The sequence below is a fragment of the Anser brachyrhynchus genome, assembly GCF_964034855.1.
Source record: "Anser brachyrhynchus genome assembly, chromosome: 3".
NCBI classification, from domain to species: domain Eukaryota; kingdom Metazoa; phylum Chordata; class Aves; order Anseriformes; family Anatidae; genus Anser; species Anser brachyrhynchus.
The window spans coordinates 68,409,176-68,428,340 of NC_137696.1; the positions used below are offsets into that span (position 1 = coordinate 68,409,176).

The 19,165-nt window shown below is 39.7% G+C and overlaps 1 protein-coding gene across 8 annotated transcripts in view; it reads left to right on the forward strand.

The window, feature by feature from the left end:
- Nucleotides 1–19,165, forward strand: part of PTPRK (protein tyrosine phosphatase receptor type K) — a 421,389-nt gene that overhangs the window by 234,221 nt on the left and 168,003 nt on the right. For all 8 annotated transcript variants that reach the window (XM_080586782.1, XM_080586784.1, XM_080586779.1 and 5 more), the window contains one exon: nucleotides 6,899–7,192. In XM_080586782.1, the coding sequence (XP_080442908.1) occupies nucleotides 6,899–7,192 (294 nt within the window). The remainder of the gene's footprint in view (nucleotides 1–6,898; nucleotides 7,193–19,165) is intronic.

Genomic DNA, 19,165 nt, shown 5'->3' on the forward strand with positions numbered 1-19,165 from the left:
TATAGTATGTTAAAGTCAGTAACTTGCCAACAACATCTTTGTATCCTTCTCTTCAGTGTACTTATGGGGGGAGATGTTGTTAGCCTGCATAAGCAGCAGGAACCAAAAGTAACTGCTTTCTCCAAGTTGTCCACTCTGCAATATAAGCTTTTTGATCATGGGGGGAAAAAAAAAAAAGGTAGAAAAACAAAACAATTGATAAAATGAGTTAAGCTCAATGGAGCAAGAAGTTTTTGACCATTGGGGGGAGGAAAAAAAGGTTATAAAAATTCTAAAGGATTTCATGAACAAACAGAAGTTAAAAAATGGCTTAGAGAAAAATTCTTTAAAGCCTGAAGAATGTACAAGGCTTGTGGAAGCTGCAGAGGGCTTGCAGCTGGCATGGTTTTTATTGTATGAATCTATAACCAGCATTTGGTCTTGGAGTAGAGGAAGTCATTTAAAACCTCTGAGGTCTCTGTGTGTTATTTTGGTGGTTTGAGCTGCTTTAAGCAAGTGTGCCCTCCTGCAGCGTGTGTAACATGTGCTGCCTGCCGTTGAGCTCATCCTGCTGAAGCCTGGTTTTGACTGCCTGGGTGCTTTCCGAGGTGAGGCTCAGGACCAAAGCGTGGCGTGGTGCTGACTGGCACCACCGTGCCTGGGCATCCTGAAGGATGGGACAGGACCAGGGCGTGTTTGGCTGGGTTGTGGCAGCTCGTGCCGAGCTGTCAGAGTGTAACCAGTATGGTCTGCCTGACCTTTCAGGTAGGAAGGTGGTAGGCAGGAGTATAACCCCTGGGTGAAAAAGAGTGCGGCAGCTGCCTTTCACTCCAGCCTCTTCATTTTCCATGGGCAACACCAGAGCAACTGAAAGCTTGCTTGTTCACCTGCTCGGCTATTCTGACGTTTTCCAGACGCGTCGCCTCTCAGCTCGGCAGAGCACTCGGCTGCCACTAATGAACTCGCTGTCCTCAGCGTGCCGGGCAGTCTCTTTGCTGCACCGGCTGTTGGGCTTTTTTGTGTCTTCTGCGTGAGACAGCAAAAGCATTAAGGACCTAACTGCTCACTAGGGATGGCACGTATAGGTAGGTGACAGGCTGAGTTGTGAGTGTGGCCTGTCACGCAGAGAAAGTGAAAACTTGAGATCTTGTTGGAAACTTAAAAATAAACTGCATTGGTTTTCTGAGATTCTTAGTTTGTTGATAGCTCTGCTGTTGGCCAAGTCTGTGCTTTCAACTGGGGATCCCTCAGTGCCCTGCTTTTTTTGTTTGTTTGTTTGTTTTCAAACTGAGTGGAAGACTTTCTCATCAAGCAAGTACTGCTTTCCATAATGTTTCTCCCCCTACTTGACGAAGCCTCCAGTTTGTAAAAGTGCAGTGTTAGTGCAGCGTTTGTTGGCACTGAGGGCAAGAGATCTTCTCAGACTGCTGTCAGCTTAGGAGACAGCCAGCTATAAGTCCAAAATAATTTTTTCGTACATTCTGATTTTTTTTTTTCCTAACAGAGCAGTACTTCCTAACCATTTTTGGAAAGTTGAATGAAAATATTTCTCTTTCGTATGAAATACATGCCACATATGGAATGATTTTTCTTAAAATAAAAGAATGTTTCTGCAGAAATTCTCCATTTTTTTACAGTTAAATTTTTCATAGCTCATTTTATGACCAGTTAATGAACGTGTAATTTCATTCAGTTGTACTTTTTTGGAGCCTTATGTATTGTTATTGTCTTCCATTTTTTTCTCTAGTGTGTAATTTTTTAGAAATCATTCAGCCTTGACTGAAAACACTGAGACTGCAGAATTTCCTACAATATCACCAGTTATTGTTCTTCACTTGTTATGCTTACTGTTCAATTTGGGGTTTAATACTATGTTTGAGTTTAAGCTTTCAGTCATTGCTTATTGCTAAGTTTTTTTCTTTTTTTTTCCTGTTGGATTAACCAGCTTTTAAGACCAATAATTTTATTTCCTTGCAAGCACTTGACTGCTAGTACTTTCTACTACATTTCATACATTTTCTCCAACTTTTAAACAAGCATGTTCTTCAGTTTTCCAATATTTTTTGAAAATGCGTGAATCCTAAAACTGTGTGTAATCTTCCAGTGCAGGGAGAGCATCGAAGCAGCGTTGCTGTTGCAGGGAATTGGCAGCCTGCTTCCTCCTGCTCTTCTTGCTCTGGGCTGTGGGTCTCCTGCTGCAGCATCCCCGTGTGTAGCACGAAGCATCCTCTATTAACTGTATTTCTGTTGGTTTTCCATTTGCTTGTTTCTCTGAGTTGTGACAAATTTTGAAAGAAATTTGGATTCTTTTGACTTACTTTCTTGTCACTTTGTGGTGTAGTTAAGTCGTACTGATTTTAATTTCTGGAGAGATGAGCCTGATGTACTTCATTTAATAAACAAATGGTTTGTTCTTATGTAATTTTAAAAAAAACAAGCTTATTAGGGTTAATCCCTGTTGTTTGCGTTGAGTTAAAGTATTGATGCCCGTCATCATACCAGCTGCATGGCTGTGTATAAGCTATTTGACAGAGAAGACTGGACGTGGCATCACCAGAGCAAAGGCACAGCCAGCACATGAGCAGAGGAAGCGTGCAGGGTATTAGTGTGGGGAGGCTCCGTGCGAGGGGGATATGGAATGGAGAATTGCAAGAATGAAAGCATCGACGTGTCTTCGATGTCTGGGCTGTGTGGGGAAGGCTCTCCCCTCCCTTATCTCCAGACCCTGCTGCTGTGAGCAAGGAGGTGATCTCTTGTGACAGAAACATAACTTCATGTAAATATATAAGATTTTATCAAAATGCATCCAGTGTCAACTTTTCCTTCCAAGTGGAACAACCAGTAGGATTCTGTTTGGGCTTGATTTTATTTTTTTCCTGCTGTGAATTGATTACTAGCAGTATATGCTTATCACTAAGATACTAACAAAGTCTCTTCCTTTATTTTAACTGTAGGCAGTATTTAGTGTTGGAGAGGCATGTAGGATATTGTCACTCAGATTGGGTAAATAATATTAGACAACATTGTATGCATAAGATACTTGGGAATGTAGAGAGTTTCATGTATACTAGTTAGCATACTACTAACAACACTCATGACATTTTTGGCTGTTTTTTTTTTTTTCCCTGTCAATAAATATGTAATTATTTGCATGCAACATTTTTTTTATTAAGAGTATGACACAACAGTTTAACTATAGGAGGACTTATAGCTGGGGTTGATGCCGCATGCTTATTCTAATCATTGGTGCCTAAATATCACAGCACGCTTAATCTATAATGTCATATACATACTGATGTGAGCATAATGCACTGCTAGTAGCTCAGCAGAATGGGAACTTCGTACTGATGAAATGTCAGTCTTAATTTTTGATTAACTTAGCTGTGGGCATTTTATGTCAAAAGCAGAACTGTCAAAATACTGCCAAATGCTATGCATAAAAATACTTTCATTTCTTTAATACATTGTAGATGTAGAAGTGCTCTTTTTACATAGTCTTTCAGAGATGTTAGTGGCCATGCAAAATGGAAGGGATTTCATCAGATTTACTGCCTGTAAGCTGTGGCTTAAAAATATTGTCAGAATGTGAGTTTGTAATTAAACTAGTCACACTGGAAAAGGGATTCTAAGGTTTGGGTTTATCAAAGGAAGAAAACACACTGTGCAAGGTCTTTGTTCATACTGTTTGGCATTTGTGTTTTTAAATACCTCTGGAAACACTGATTCTACTGATGAGTTAATAAGCTGTCCATGGGTTGAAATGTGTTTTGTCAAATGTTGTTTAGAGTCCTTACGGCTGTTCAGAGAAGGTTCGTGGCCAGGAAAAGTGGAACTGTGCTCCGTGAAAGCTCTTTACTAGGAATACCCTGTGCCTTAGCTGTCAAGATACTTCAGTGTCTGCTCATAATAACTGGGGGAGTTGGTTGGGTTTTGACAGAAATTAAGGGTAAGATTCTTTGATTTGGTTGCAATGACCAGGGCAGAAGGAGCCCACTGTGTTGCATGGCCTGACTGCCAGGGTGGGTGGCTGAAAGCCCCCAGAAGCATTTTCCATAGTGGCCATCGGCAGCCAGCCAGCCTAGCCAGAGCCAGGCAGGGCGGAGTGTAGGGCAGTGATTTGCTGCTACTTCTCACCTTGCAGCAGTGCTACCTCTGATCCAGGTTCTGAACTCCGACATTTTCACTTGCCTGGACTGAAGCAGACATTTTAGACTGTTTAGAAAGCAGACCAAAGTTCCGAAAGTGATTTTCTTTGAGGTTACCTCTAATGCATCTCTCTCTTTTTTTTTTTCTTCTTCTTTTTATTCCCATACCTAATATAAGAGGTTTTTCAGTCTTGACAGACTGTCTTCTTAAGACATTCCGAAACTGTGTTGTTTATTTCTAGACCCAGATTACTAGAGTGAAAAAAACAGCAACATCACTTCTTGAAGGATGTGCATTGTGTTTAAAAGCCCACCGATAGAGTAGTGTTGTGTATGTGAGATAGTTGCCATGGAAATGGTAAGCAAAACTAATAATGGCTTTGTTCTGTCTTTTAGTTATTAATGGTAATTTTTAAGCTATAAAAGTTTCAAGTTACTGTATATACGAAGGGAAATTATGTAATTTGAAATTATAATTGGGGAATACTTGATGGATCTGGTTATAGAATAACAAATGAGAATAATTAATAGAAAGTTAATTGGGTAACATCAGAAAAGTTTATCTGGTATATTGGGATTGCATGGTTCAGTTGATACTTAGTGTGCTTTTGGGATTTCTAGTTGCACCACACCTCTGCTTCTGATAGTATATTGTATTATGAAGAATATTAATAATGCTGCAGAACAATTACTTGTTCATTTGCTAACTGATTAAAATTCATGCATAATTTATTGGAACAGGGAGAGACTATATAAATAAGTCTCCTTGTCCTCAAGAGCTTAAAAACAAAATGCATATGCTAATATAAGAATATGCTTTACCTCTTAACATAAAAATTTAATATGCAATGGTATATTAGTCTCATTAATATGAGGTTTTATTTGTAATAATCGTGCTCTTAATCAAAGTATATACTTCTAAACATAGCTTTATGTTTTAGGGGTTTATAACTTGGAGCCGGTAGTGTATCATGCTCATCAACATTTATGTTTTCTGCTGTAATATACACTGACCTTAGAATTCATTAGTTTGACATTTACTGCGTTAGTTCCACAGCAAATAAACTGCCCTCATTAAGCCCGGTTGCATTTCTGAGCTTTGATGCAGGTAGGGATCTGAATTAGTTGATACTCACTTTTCTTGCCAGAACAGGGTGAAACCTGTTAATAATTAATTGAGATACTTTCTAGGGTTTTGTATATACTGAAGCAGGAGTTGGGACACCTTGCAGTGTTCACCTTTTCACTCCAGAAGAAAACAAGCTCCACTTGTGGCCATTATGGTGTATTCACAAGTTCCTTGTCTCCAAACCGAGTGGCTTGATATGCAGCTAATGTAAAAAAAAAAAAAAAAAAAAAAAAAAATCTGCAAGAAATCCTTTTGTGGCAAAATGTGGGAAACTCAGTTACTTGCAGAGCTGGTAGATACTCTGCTGGGAGCTGATAGTCGTGTCTGGAGGGAAAACTTCACTGCTGGACCTAGAGAACCAGAGAGATCCTACCCCACCTTCACCATACAGTGAGGGTGGGATGTACCTCCGTCTTGTAGGCCTTCTGCAAGCCATTCTTGATCATTATTCTTCGCGTGCTAAGTGACATTGATGGGGTCATTCCTGGAGGCAGAACACGTGCAGTGCTTCCACGTGCTAACTTCTCTTGGGCAGAGGTGCGAGGGACATTAGTGATGAGAAGGGCCCAGGCCTAGGGAAATCTTCTGGTCTGGGGCTCAGTGTTTTTTCTGATGTACTGGCGGTGAGATCCCTCTACCTGCTCAGAGTTGCCACGCTGTTAGTTCTGCATCGCTGCTGTGTGAAACCCCTGTGTGCATTGAATTTAGCATTGTTGCCTAATTAACTGAAACAAATTAGTTGAAATATGAGCCATCTGGAATGAAAATGAACCTTCCGTGTTTATCAGTGGATTCATTTTATTAGAAAAGTGCATGTTGCTTGTGATTGTTTCTTAAAATAAATCATGCCTAGGCACTGTGCTACTTTAGGTACACGTTTCTCAGGCTAAGGGAGACCTCACCTTCCGATTTGGTCTGTTGCTACCTTTTCACTTTGCAGCTGTTTTGAAATGTTTGGGTGGAAGGTGATTAGAACAGAGGAAGACAAAAGGCAACGTGCATCCTACTGTTTGAATTTCTAAGTCAGCAGTAAGCTATTTAGGAGTGAAATAATGATACATGTTTTCACAGTTTTGCTCAGTGCTGAATATTCTGAAGGCCTGTAATGGGTAGCTGTATCTCTCACCCTGACTGCATCTGACAGACTTCAAATGAACTGCCGTGATACTGTTTTTTAAAGAATATTCTGTGTAGGGTCAGTGTATCAACTATTGCAACTTTTTCTTTAAGGATAGTGTGTACATGGCTTCTGTCAATAAAAGAAAGTCAGTTATGTTTCAGAAACTCAATTTCTGAAATTCAAATTATTGCCATAGCAAATTATATAAATGATCATGAACCCATATTTTTTCAGAAAAATGTGTTATAAAATAGGAATATATAAATCAGATTAGGATTTTTGGGTCTTAAGCTGAGACTTTCAAATGGACAAAGTAATGTTGGTCAGATAACAGCAGCACACAACTTGTTTCCATCAGCTGAAGTCCTCCTCAGCGCTTCTCTTGATGTCAGTTTGATTTTGCTTTCAAATTTTTAAATCCTTGCTGACTAAAATCTCGCAACTTTCTATGGGGAGAGCCCTTCTCTTAATGGCTTTTCCAGCTTTTGTTTCATCACTGACTTTTTTTTTTTGTCTCCCATACAGAGCCGCCTCGGCCAATAGCACCCCCACAGTTGCTGGGCGTGGGGCCGACGTACTTGCTAATTCAGCTGAATGCAAATTCAATCATTGGTGATGGACCCATTATTCTGAAAGAAGTGGAGTACCGAATGACGTCTGGGACCTGGACCGAAACCCACGCTGTCAATGCACCAACCTACAAGCTCTGGCACTTGGACCCGGACACTGAGTATGAGATTCGGGTCCTGCTCACCAGACCAGGGGAAGGTGGGACTGGACAGCCAGGACCACCGCTCATCACCAGAACCAAGTGTGCTGGTAAGTGCTGCTTTGAAAAAAAAATGAACAAAAGAAGGCTGTTTATGTAATTACTTAACTGTTTTGTAGGCTTGTTAGCTCTAATTTACCTATAGCATAACTTAAGGGTTCTTTGGCACTCACTGGATCCCAAAGTGTCTGGGAATGCAAATTATCCCAATGTGGGTTTGCTCCATCCCCTGCTTTGCCTGGTCACTGTCTAGGTTGCTGCATGCTAACTGTAGGAGTTAGGTTAACAGGTGAGATGGTAAAAAAAAAAAAAAAAAAAAAAAAAAAAAACTTCTCCTCATGGAAGCAAATACCTCATTTGTGGAAAGGACAATCTCTTGGGAAAAAAAAGTCTTTTCACCTTCATATTTTCACTTGCATTTTAAATCATCTTGCACATAAAGGAATGCATGGAAAAAATTGCGTGGAAAAAGAATCTGTTTAACAAGTAGAATTTTGCAAAAAAAAAAAATGCGATGTCCTTTTGTGTAATCTTTTTTTTCCAAGCAGGCTGGCCTGCCAGAGTCTGTGGCAACTTCTCAAATACACATGCAAATATCAGTAGAGTGCCTTCTCTTCTCCATTTTTGACCTACTACCACCAAAGCCATGTGTTGCTGAATCTTGCAGTCTGCTTCTGTTTTTTTCAGTGCCTCTCCATGGCCAGCACCAAGAAGATTAAGCATTGCCAACTTTTGTTATATCCTGTTCCTTGTAAAGCTACTTAGAGTTATTTTAATCTCAGCTTTTATAAGAAAAATAATACTCAGCTCTCATAGTTGTAGAGGAGAAGAATTACAGATTTGAACATCAGACTGGGAAGCAAGTAAAAGAAAACTAAATTGTGTTTTTTTTCTTCTAATCTCGAGATTTTTAGAGCCTGACTTACAGTATTCAAAAATTTGCACTCTCTTAGATTTAGTGAAGGTGCTGATAACCATCTATCAAAACAGCATTAAAATAGTAATAAAGAAAAGCTGCAGTGGCAGATTTCCAAACCTCATTTATACATAGGCATATATAAAATAAAAATGTTTTTTAAAGCATTTGTCACAGACCTGAGATGGACAGCTATTCAAGTTCTCATCTAAGCATTCATTTTTTTCCTTGAGAAAGGGGGTCGATGTCTGGATCACAAGCTAATACTTCAAGTTGACTAGGTCAATAAGTATGAATCCCATGAAAATTCGAAGGTCTCCTTTGAAATTGGGCAGAGTACTGTCGGAAGCTGAGACACGCTGCTCTTTTTATCCTCTAACGAGTAAGCTCTCAGCTAGATCAAGATGAAACTGAAGGCATTTTTGAAATTTGTGATCTTATTTATAATTTAGTCTCTGTCTTTCCTGTGAAGTGAAAAGATATTTGTGTCCATCTCAGTTAAGATGACAGCTGTTGAGATCTAAGTAAGGTTAAAGCATTGATATATGGTACTGAATTGTTTTAGACAGTGTTCTGAAGAAGTAAAAATTGGAAAACAGCTTCTATTTTTAAAAGACTGAGCCGAGATGAACAAATCCCAAATGTTTAGTTTCTTTTTCTCAGCACTTGAAATATAGAATTTCATTTACCCAGTGTGTGGCAGACCAAAGCTTTCTAATTGGAAAGGAAAAGAAAGGAGGTCATGATTTGTGTAAGACATGACATATTTTTAGAAGCGACGTAAGGGAAACAACATTACTATGGTATGTGATGGTGTGGTGGTTTTTTATTTTTATTTTTTAATTAAATCTTGAATATAAGGCACCAAAATCTAGGTTTGAGACGAATTTTCAAATTCAATTTAATCCACTCTGAAATGAGCCAGATATATTTAAAAAAAAAAAAAAAAAACTTGAAAAATATGGACTTTCATGGCAATATTATCCTAATAAGATTTCTATCTGTTTACCTTGAGTAAGACTAGTTATTCTTATTCCATGAAAGCACAGGTGAATTAATTTCACTATTAGCCAGTTTCAGTTAGAAAATGGTGAGTCAGCAAGGGTTTGTGGTGACTGGAGCATTCAGCCCAGCACCACGGGACGAGTCATGCAGGGCATCGAGTTGGACGTCAGGTCGTCCTGTTGCCTTCTCACTCGTCCGAAAAATGCAGGCAGGCATTTCTTTTCCACAGTGTTCTTTTGTAAGATAATTGCAAACCCAAATTGATAAGATTTTTTTTAACAATTTTCTTTTACAGTTCTCTTTCAGTTTCTTCAGTTTTCAGTTCTCTTTACAGTTTCTCTTTAACAGTTTTCTCTTAAAAGGCAAACTATAAAAATAAAAATTAGTCTCTTCTCAAGGGAAGACGTTTCAGAAAAGGTAAAGCCTAATAATGCTAACACTGCAATCTCTTCTGCTACTGGTTTTGTACTCATGACTGGCATGTGATTTACTGTGCTATATTAGATGACAACTCTGCAGCAATATCTTCTTTCTGGCGATTCTTCAATTATTCCTAATTCTTGTTTCTGACAAGATCTCTTATTCTTCAGATAAATACTCTCTTTCCTCTCTGTGTTCTATGTCAATTTTATCTTTCCATAAGTTTTGTAAGTATTGGTTCAAAATCTGAAACAAATTATAATTGATTATCTGCTCAGTGTCAAATGGAGTGGCAGGAAATAAATGAATTTTCAGCATGAAGTTTGACTGCTCTCTGTACAGATTAAGAAGTACACGTTAGTGAACATTGATCTGATGAGTTTTTAGTGTTTACACTCCAAGAACCAGTGACAGCTAACTCACTGACACATCAGTAGGAATAGGCTAGGATTCTGCTGTCTGTTTATTTGATACCTAAGTAAATATTAGCATTGTTTTTGAAAGAAGATTGAAAATGATTTTCCACATAATTCATTCAGTATTTATAATTCCATGACATTTAGTAATAACATTTATTGATCAGTTAGCCTGTGTTTTGCTGGAGATGTATCCTACTTCTAAACAATTTGAGCAACGACTGTACTTATCTCTGTATCGGACATGAACTTTTATTATTAGGTGTTTACATCATTGTCTGTCTTCCTCATAGCAAAACCAGCATCTAGTGACTCATTCAGTAAATGTTTCCTATAACGCTAAACAAAATTGTTTTCTAATGAAGACATAATTCTTCCAGTAGTTAAAAGTCCTCCAGAAGTCTGTTTCTCTAACTGGAATTTCCTAGGTAATCTTCCCTGTGCTGAAGCTACATGACTGCATTTTGCTAGAAAACTTGCGTGATGTTTCTGTCAGCTTGCGTTTGTATATATGCAGTTAAAGAGAGTGCTGAGCAATCGAATATAGGAAACCAAGGAGTACCTTGAAATAACTGAAGTGAGCCTTAAACACGTTAGGCAAAACATTATTTTTTTGCCATTCCCTTCCTTCAGGGCCAGGTGTAGTCCTCGTATTTCCATTTTAAGCACAGCTGAATTCTGTGCTGGGCACGTGCATCTGCTTAGGCAGCAATGCTCAGGAGCTGCTGATGCTTCCTATGGCACCTGGTGGTGCACCCAGTCCGGCTAGTTAGTTCAATGTGTCTGCAGCTCTTGCCCGCTGCTGTTGCTCAAATTATTCTCTTCTCAAGCATTTTAAAACCAAAGGCGAGCATAGCACTTATTGCAAGTAATCCTAAGGTGGTTTTCTGTGGCTGTTTCATTTTATTTATTTATTTATTTTTGAGTATATTTTGTGAGTTGTGATTGCATTTCCTTTGGGGGGTTGTAGAAAATATGTTGTAATCTAAAATCGTCCTCATAGGCTGCTTTATCAACTGTAAGTTAGAAGTTATTCTGTCACATTGGCTGCTGCTTCTGAGTAACGGCTAACAGCTCAGTTTTATGATTAACTGATATTTTAGTAGCAAAGGAGGTCAATAGTTCAGCCTGTCCAGGGCTTAATGTATGTACACAGAAGAATTGCTCACTCCTGCTTTGCTGAAGTTCAGTGCAACGGTGTGATTTTCAGTAAAACATGAAGAATTGTAGAGCAGTTGGGGAAAAGTCCTGTGTGTTTTCATTACTATTATTTTTTTATTTTTCTCACCCCAAATGTTTTGATTTCAGTAAACTGTTGCCTGTATTATTTGCTTTAGTTAATAAAATGAAGAAGGGGGCGAGAGGAGGCTTTACGCTTCCAGCATTATTAGAGCTGCAAATGGGATGATACGTATTGACTTTTATTATTATCGTTATTATCGTGCTGCTGTTCACAGCAGTTATCAGTCACCGAGACGTCGTCGCTATCGGTAGCAGGCGGCCTGCAGGCACGGACGGGAGCTGGATGCTCGTACCGTGGTGCACCACTGCCCTGTGATTTGCCTGCGGCTGGAGGCTCGGGAGCCGGGCTGCTTTCTGTCCCTCTGCTTCAAGCACAGAGTGCTTGTTTACAATTTGCACATGCGGTGATTTTGAAAACAAAATACACAGAATGCAGGACACTGCTGAATTTTCCCCTCAAGCAAAAAAAAAGAAGAAAAAAAAAAGAACATGGGGATACACTGAAAAGCCAGCTTTGCATGACCATCTGGAGAATTAGAATGTTGTTCTTGTTACATGCAAATTCATTTTGCTTTTTAGAATGAGGTGAGAGAAGGGGGCAGTGCAGTAGAAAATTGGCTTGTGCCAGTGTGGGATGTGTACAGCGCTACTTCAGGTAATGCTGTTTGCCTTTTACACTTTCAGTGTGGAGGTGGAGAGTTCAAGGCAGGGTGCTTGATTTATGGCCTTTGCTGTGTGCTGTACATGAGAATTCAGTGAGTTGGTATGTGAGGCAGTGGAAAATTGGATACACCCAACATCAGAGACGGGTTCTGGAAAATACGCCACTGAATGTATAATCTGGGTTCTTCATTTGTGTCTCCCGGAGTAGTGCATCTTAAATTCTTATTTCAGTCTTTGAAAGCTAGTAAAAGTGCAGAAAAATGCATAATTTCAAACTGTCTATTTAAAAATGAAAAAATTGTGAAGTGGATAGAGCGAATATTTACCTTTATAGCAAAACAAGCTATCTTCAGGTTTCAAACAAAACCTTTACCTTTTTTTTCCTCACAGTAGATATCATTATGGTAGACAGTTACAGCGTAGCTGAGAGAGGAGCCTAAATACACTGAGTGCTTAAAGTATATATTTTTATTACTCACGGTTTTGTTGTTTTCAAGTTGAACACTTTGTTAGAATAAACTAAGATGAACAACTTGAAACTAGATAAACGTGATACTTTAAAAATTATTTTTCATTTGTCATTGCAGAAGTGCCCACATTACACCATTATTTATATGTTGCTGTTGTTTTTAAAAGTATATTTGGCACTCATAACTGTTTCTGGGCTTTTGGCCAGGTTGTAATTGGAAACATTTAAGATCTCTCTAGCAGATACCAGATGCACCAGTCTCCTGTTCCTTATAGGTTTACCAGTTTGCTGTGATATAGTGGGGGGGGGGGGGGGGGGAAGTATTTAAACAATGGAGAAAGTCTGGAGTAAGGAACTTAATGCCAGAATTACATACTGGTTGCTGAGAGAGCGTCCGCAGAACAGCTATCTGACTTGGACCATCAGCTGGCAAGTTTGACCTGTACTCTGCTTATTGTGCTGATTGCCACATACAGAATCCTAATGATGCTTATATCCATAAGAAAGGGCCTTCGCGCAGCTGAGTTACCTAGCAGGAGACCAGGCAGACTGCCTAGCCAAGCTCTTGTCAGATTGTGTAAATTCAGCGTGGTATCCTCTTTTTCAAAGGCGTGCAATGCTGATGACTCAGTTGAATTGGCATTAAACTGAAAGTTCAGACACTGACCTCCACTAAATTAGTTTTCAACTTTTTGTGTTGGCTATATTCAGTGTTGCTTAGTATCTTTTTCTTTTTTTTTCTTTGCTAGTTGCAGCTGCAAATTCCCTCTGCGCTAACTGGAGACAAGGTTGTACTGACATCTCCCCGCATTTCTCGGGGGGTTCACCTTGTTCATGGCTAGTTCGTTACTGTATAGGGTCATATTCAGTAGTAAATCACCTTATGCCTCTCTACCCAGGATTAGGGTAGCAGACCTCAGCCAGTGGGTTCCTCTTGCTTGGGCACCCGCTTTTCAGAGCCACTGCGGTGTGCAGGGACCTCTCTTTGCCTGCCCTCCAAAGTCCTCCCCAGGATACCCACAGCGAGACGTGCTGCTGGTCGTTGGTGCGTTGCGTCCTGGCCAGGCTGGTGGTGTTGACCAAGCTGGCTGACAAACTCCAGGGAAGCTGAGGGAAGTCTTTCTGTTAAAGCTCGTGGATCTCTTTCTGGAGAAGGATACGAGGTTAGGAGACCGCATCAACCATGTGGTGGAGCTGGCTGCCTTGGCTGGGGGCGGAAAAGGAGCAGTTGTCACCTCCCGGAGCGCCCCTGTCTTACCAGTGGTTCCTCCATCCCCGGCCTCACCTCAGGTGGTTGGTCAGCTTTTCCCAGAGCAGAGAGTGCTGCAGCACGCACGCTGTAGCGATTTATCCAAATCAGTAGATCACGCTTCCGAAAGGAGCACTGTCTGAGGCAAGAGAATGTATTGCAGAACATTAATCCACGGCATCCATTGCAGCTGTAAAAGAGTGGACATGGGCAATAATTCATATTGCAGCACTTGAAAATGCTGTGGGTGCGCCCAGGACAGATAACTCAGAGCCTGATTATAATATCTCTGAAATTTGCGGATTAAGATTCACAGGTTTTTGGTCTGTGCTCACTCCCAAAGAGCCTGACTGCAGGTTAGTGTAATCTTACCCTTTCAGAAGACTGCAGCTCTTTTCTGAACTGTGACTTTTAATTTTAACTGAAAAAAAAAAAAAAACAAACTTTTTGGAATATGATTCATTAGTGTGTTTGATACTTTAATTTAGTTTGCTTTCATAATTAAGGTCTCTGTCAACTGTTAAACTGTAGTATTACTTTCATAGTGTTTGAGAATTTTTAAATACCTAAATATAACAAACTTTTTTTTTTTTTGACACTCATGGTTTTATATGACTGGCTATTATTATGCTTTCATTTATCATTCTATTTAAAATTAAATGGGAAAATTTAAATAAGGTCCCATAATTTGCTCTGGCCAATGCAGCACTTAAATGTGCAGTTTCGGAAGCATACTAATTTCTCCCTGTTGTTTTGGCCCTGTTAGCAGAATAGTGTGCAGTGTGTAGCAAGGGCTGCGAGTGACAGGAGTGGTACCGTGGAAGGGCTGAAGAGGAAAGGAGTACCAGCAGCGTGTGTTGGGGGAAGGGATGCTGATGAGATTTCCTAGATGCATTCGTTATTCTTTCCCTCACCCCCATAGGTCTTTTCTCCCTGAAAGCCATTACAGAGAAATATCATGTCATTCATACTAGTGTGAGATCCGGATAAAGTTCAGATTAACATCCTCCTAAGGCTAGGGCAGGCTTCCCAAAAGCCCTGCTTCTTGCTGACATTGATTCTCTGGGATTTATTCTGCTAGATGCATCTCTGTTTTGCATTTAATTGCTGTTTACTTTTTTTTCTTTTTGCAATTTTGTTTCATTGTAATTGTGGGCAACGTAATTCTTTCCTCCTAATTTGAACCGAGACTGTGTGAGGCAGAAGTGAGTGAATTTTACTTAATTCTATTTCCCAGTAAACCTTCCTGCTGGCACTGGGATGGGGACAGGACCAGGTGATGCTTTTAACGCTATGAGAATGAAATAGCTTCCATTGTAATAATCGGTTGAGAGCATATTAAGCAGCATCTGATGTCAAGTTGCACCTCAGGTGATCTGTAGGTCCAAAATCCTAAAACAGCTTGTCAAGACTCTTAGTGCTACCTCATTTTACTTGCTGTTTTAAAAAAATAAAAATCTAGAGCAGTCTTGGAAGGTTCCAGGTGACTTGAACAGTAACAATAAACATACTGACATAAAGGATCAGGATTACCCAATTAATTAAAACCTTGTCATCTTGACTTTAATTCTAAACAGAATAATGGAACTGCCAATACAAGGGTTGATTAATGAAGAATTAAGAAAGTAATATAATTAGAGACAGTCAACAGGTTTATGGAATACTGATCTTGTCAGTATAACTTGATTTTTTTTTTTAAATTAGATTACAGATCTGGTTAATAAAGGCAAGATTGTTCTTCTGTAATGCATTTAATTTGATATAAAACATTTTGATTAAGAAACCAAAATAAAATCAACTCAAATGGAGAAGAACTGGCTGATATATCTAAAACAAGTTTTATGGATGAATTAAATAAGCATTTCTATTTGGGTCATATCAGGCACAGTTCTGTGTGATTTATAAAGACAGTGAAAGTGGTTTAAAAAAAAAAAAGCAAAGAATCAGGTTACACATTTACAGTGGTTTGAAGTGCCTGCTGTTAACCCATGTTTCAAGTAGGCCAGCTGTAATATATTAACAATAAAGTAGGCTGTAATGACAGAGTAGGAGAAGGAGAGGCTCAGTCACTGAGCAGAGGCTGACAGGACTTGGGGATCACTGAGCATTAGGGCTATCAGCTGGGCACAGTTACTAAAAGAGCTCATGCAGTCCCTGAGTTACATAAACCAGAGCAAATTTTTTCACTCTTTCCTTAATTATTGAAGAATGTTTTGAAGTTTTTGAAGTTGCACATTTGAAATTGCTTGGCAAATTAGTTTCCTTCTGACCTGAACCCTTTATCCCCGTTTCCCTAATACTGTGCAGTATCCTGTTCTATAGAATTAAATATGGTGTTATACAAGAGGTTATTGTTAGGAGGATTGGGAAACCCAGATAAAAGAATTCTGGCAGAAACTTGGAGTCCTGAAAGAAACTTTGTTGTTAAGGAGGTTTGTTGTGCCCAGAATTAATACTATTTTCGTATAGATGTAGGCATGATTTTAGGCAATGATTTCTCATGGTTTCAACCACATACTTGATTTTTCCTTGTTTTACACCTTCAACCTCACTGGATAAAAAGTATGCTATTCCATTTCATTTCTCTTGGAAATGGCAACGTGACTGATTATCATCTAGATAATCAAACATTTCAGGTACTTAGTCCAACAGTAGCATAAGCACACATTTTGCAGTTTATTACCTTTATTTTATAGAGTTATAGTCAATGTGAGGGTTTAGTGAAAATACATTTGACAGCGTGGCCTCTATTGTCTGCCAAATGAACTCTACCAATTAGGCTGAAATGTCAGAGCATGGGCACCCACTGAGAATAGGATGTGCTGAATTCCCAGTTTACAACTTGTAGCAGTTCAATTGATTACAAACAAGCCAACTACATCAACTGCATTGTATTTCCTTAAAGTAATGACCTTAGAAGATAGCACTGAACTGCAATTCCAGAAACCAGCTTTCTGTTTGTGGCTGTTTTGTCACCTTTGACAAATTGGTTAACATTGTGTCTCGGTGCCATTTGGAAAGTGGGGTTAATATGCATGTTTCTGCAGCAATTGCTGTCAAGCTCATTTACCTTGTGATTTTTTTTAGAGTAAACACTTCTCTTACTTATATTGTGTTTGCTGCAACAAGATCTTGGTTTTCTCTGTCAGAAAGCTTTCCTCAAATATATAGTATGTAATCAGATTTAGTACAATGAAGATCAGGTGTTGGAGAATAAATTCTTATTCATTCAGTAATAAATTTTGTTACTGATGTAATTTTATGGTCCTGTGGAGGGAACTCCCGCTCTACTCTGTGCTGGTGTGCCCTCACTTCGAGTACCATGTGCAATTCTGGACACCACGGTACAAAAAGGATGTAAAACTGTTGGAGAGTGTCCAGAGGTGGGCTATGAAGATGGTGAAGGGCCTAGAGGGGAAGACGTATGAGGAGCGGCTGAGGGCACTTGGCCTGTTCAGCCTGGAGAAGAGGAGGCTGAGGGGAGACCTCATTGCGGCCTACAGCTTCCTCATGAGGGGGAGTGGAGGGGTAGGCACCGATCTTTTCTCCTTAGTCACCAGTGATAGGACCCGAGGGAGTGGTGTCAAGCTGAGGCAGGGGAGGTTTAGCCTGGACATCAGGAAGAGGTTCTTCACTGAGAGGGTTGTCGCACACTGGAACAGGCTCCCCAGGGAAGTACTCACTGCACCAGGCCTGTTGGAGTTTAAGAAGCGTTTGGACTTTGCACTTAGTCACATGGTCTGAAATTTTAGGTTGTGCAGTGCCAGGAGTTGGACTCGATGATCCTTATGGGTCCCTTCCAGCTCAGGGTATTCTATGATTCTATGAACCCCCTTGAAAATGAAGACCTCTGCTTTCAGCTCTTAGTGTGACCAACATTTCTGTGTGTGTGTGTCCATGCTCAGTCCACTCTTGGTGTTTGCTGAATACAATAAAGAATGGGGTGAGGAGCTGGGGAAGGATACAGCAATAATATTGTGTAGAAATGAATGGAGATCAATTTATTCCTGAACTTAATGTTTTGTTGTGGTGGTGCTGTGTTTTTTTGTCTGTCTTATTACTTTTGTCTTTTCCTCTGAATGGCCATAATTAAGGATCGTGCCAGTTGAACATGTTCCTTGTCTGTCTGCTACACTTCACCTCTAAGACTTCTTAGGCTGCCATTCCCATGTTTTCTTTTTGTATTGCTCAGCTTTTTGGAAACCCTCCAAAACCTGTGTCTTCCTTCCCTTCATCCGTGAAACAAAATTTAAAGTTAAAAGCAAAATTACGGATGCTTCTGTCTTAAGGAATGGATGAGGGAATGAAAAATATGTCCTAGAAGTCATTCACATTGTGTAATGTGCTTGTAGAAGGCTCATAGATCATATGGTACTGAGTATAGCATAAGAACCTATACAAAAGAGTTTCTCAGATAGGACATATCTTGTCTAGCTGTTACTGGAAAGAGTAGTGGCTGCATACGGAAGACAAGATGGTGGACATTTTTCATTGTCATTTTCCTGATGGGCATATTCAGAGCATGTTTTATGTATACATATGTATACATAGTGTAAACTATGTATAAAGCATAGTTTATACAATGAGGAAAAAAATGCATATACAACAGTAATGTTATATAAAAATCAATAAACATATATAACCATGATCTTTATGCCTTACTGTGAATTATTTAGTCCTGAATTTACTAGTTATTGTGTGCTTTAAATAAAGTCAGTTCTCAAACTTACAGTTTTTTCCCCGTGTTAATTTGATCTGATTCCCACAGTGGACCCAGAAGTGCTACTCTGCTTCAATATTGCCATCACAAATCACCTTACTGTCTCAGTGCTTAAGGAGGGATTTGCAAGTTTAAGGTGGGAGTTCTCAGTCTGTGTAATGACTTCTGTGATGACTCCAGGTGATTTGAAGATCTCTTGAGAGTACATTTGCTTTTGGTTCCAAGGCGTGGAGTTCCAGCTAGGCTACTGCACTGCACACCGATCAGGTTCTGTGGAGGAAACCATCTGCTCCTTTTGGTGCAGTCAGAAAATCTGCCTTGTAGACAGGCTTAAATCAGAAAATGTCAGGTGCTTCTGTTATACACTTTGTTCTCCTAAATTAATCTCTTGGAGGCTTTATCTGTTCTGTCAGTGTAAATACATGTGCCCATTTGTATGCTTTTTCCAGCCTCCAAAGAGCAGCCATCCCGCACCCATAGCTCTCTTCTAAGGCTCTCGGGTGTTATAGGCATGCTTCTATCTGCCTGTATAGACAATAACTCAGGGTTGGAGACAAATTTCCAGCAGTTGTGATAAAGAACAAGCACCAAAAAAAAGTGTAGCCTTTACTATATGGTGTTTCAACCTTGGATAGTGAAAATCTGTTTTTAAGTCACCTACTAGTACCCTCACCATCCTTCTTTTGGTGTTTCATCCTGTGCCTTACTCAGGTTGGTAGGGGCTTGTAGTGAGGGTTAAGTATTACATGTCACTGGCAGCTCGTGGAAGAAACTCTTTCACCTTGGGTGCTGAAGGTCTGTTATTTGGAGCAGGAAGCTGCAGAGTTGTTTTCTGCACAGAGTAATTGTTGGTGAGGGAAAACTGGGTACTCGAAGCAGTGCACCTTCTGTAACAGAAGTATGTGAAAGTCATTATATATGCC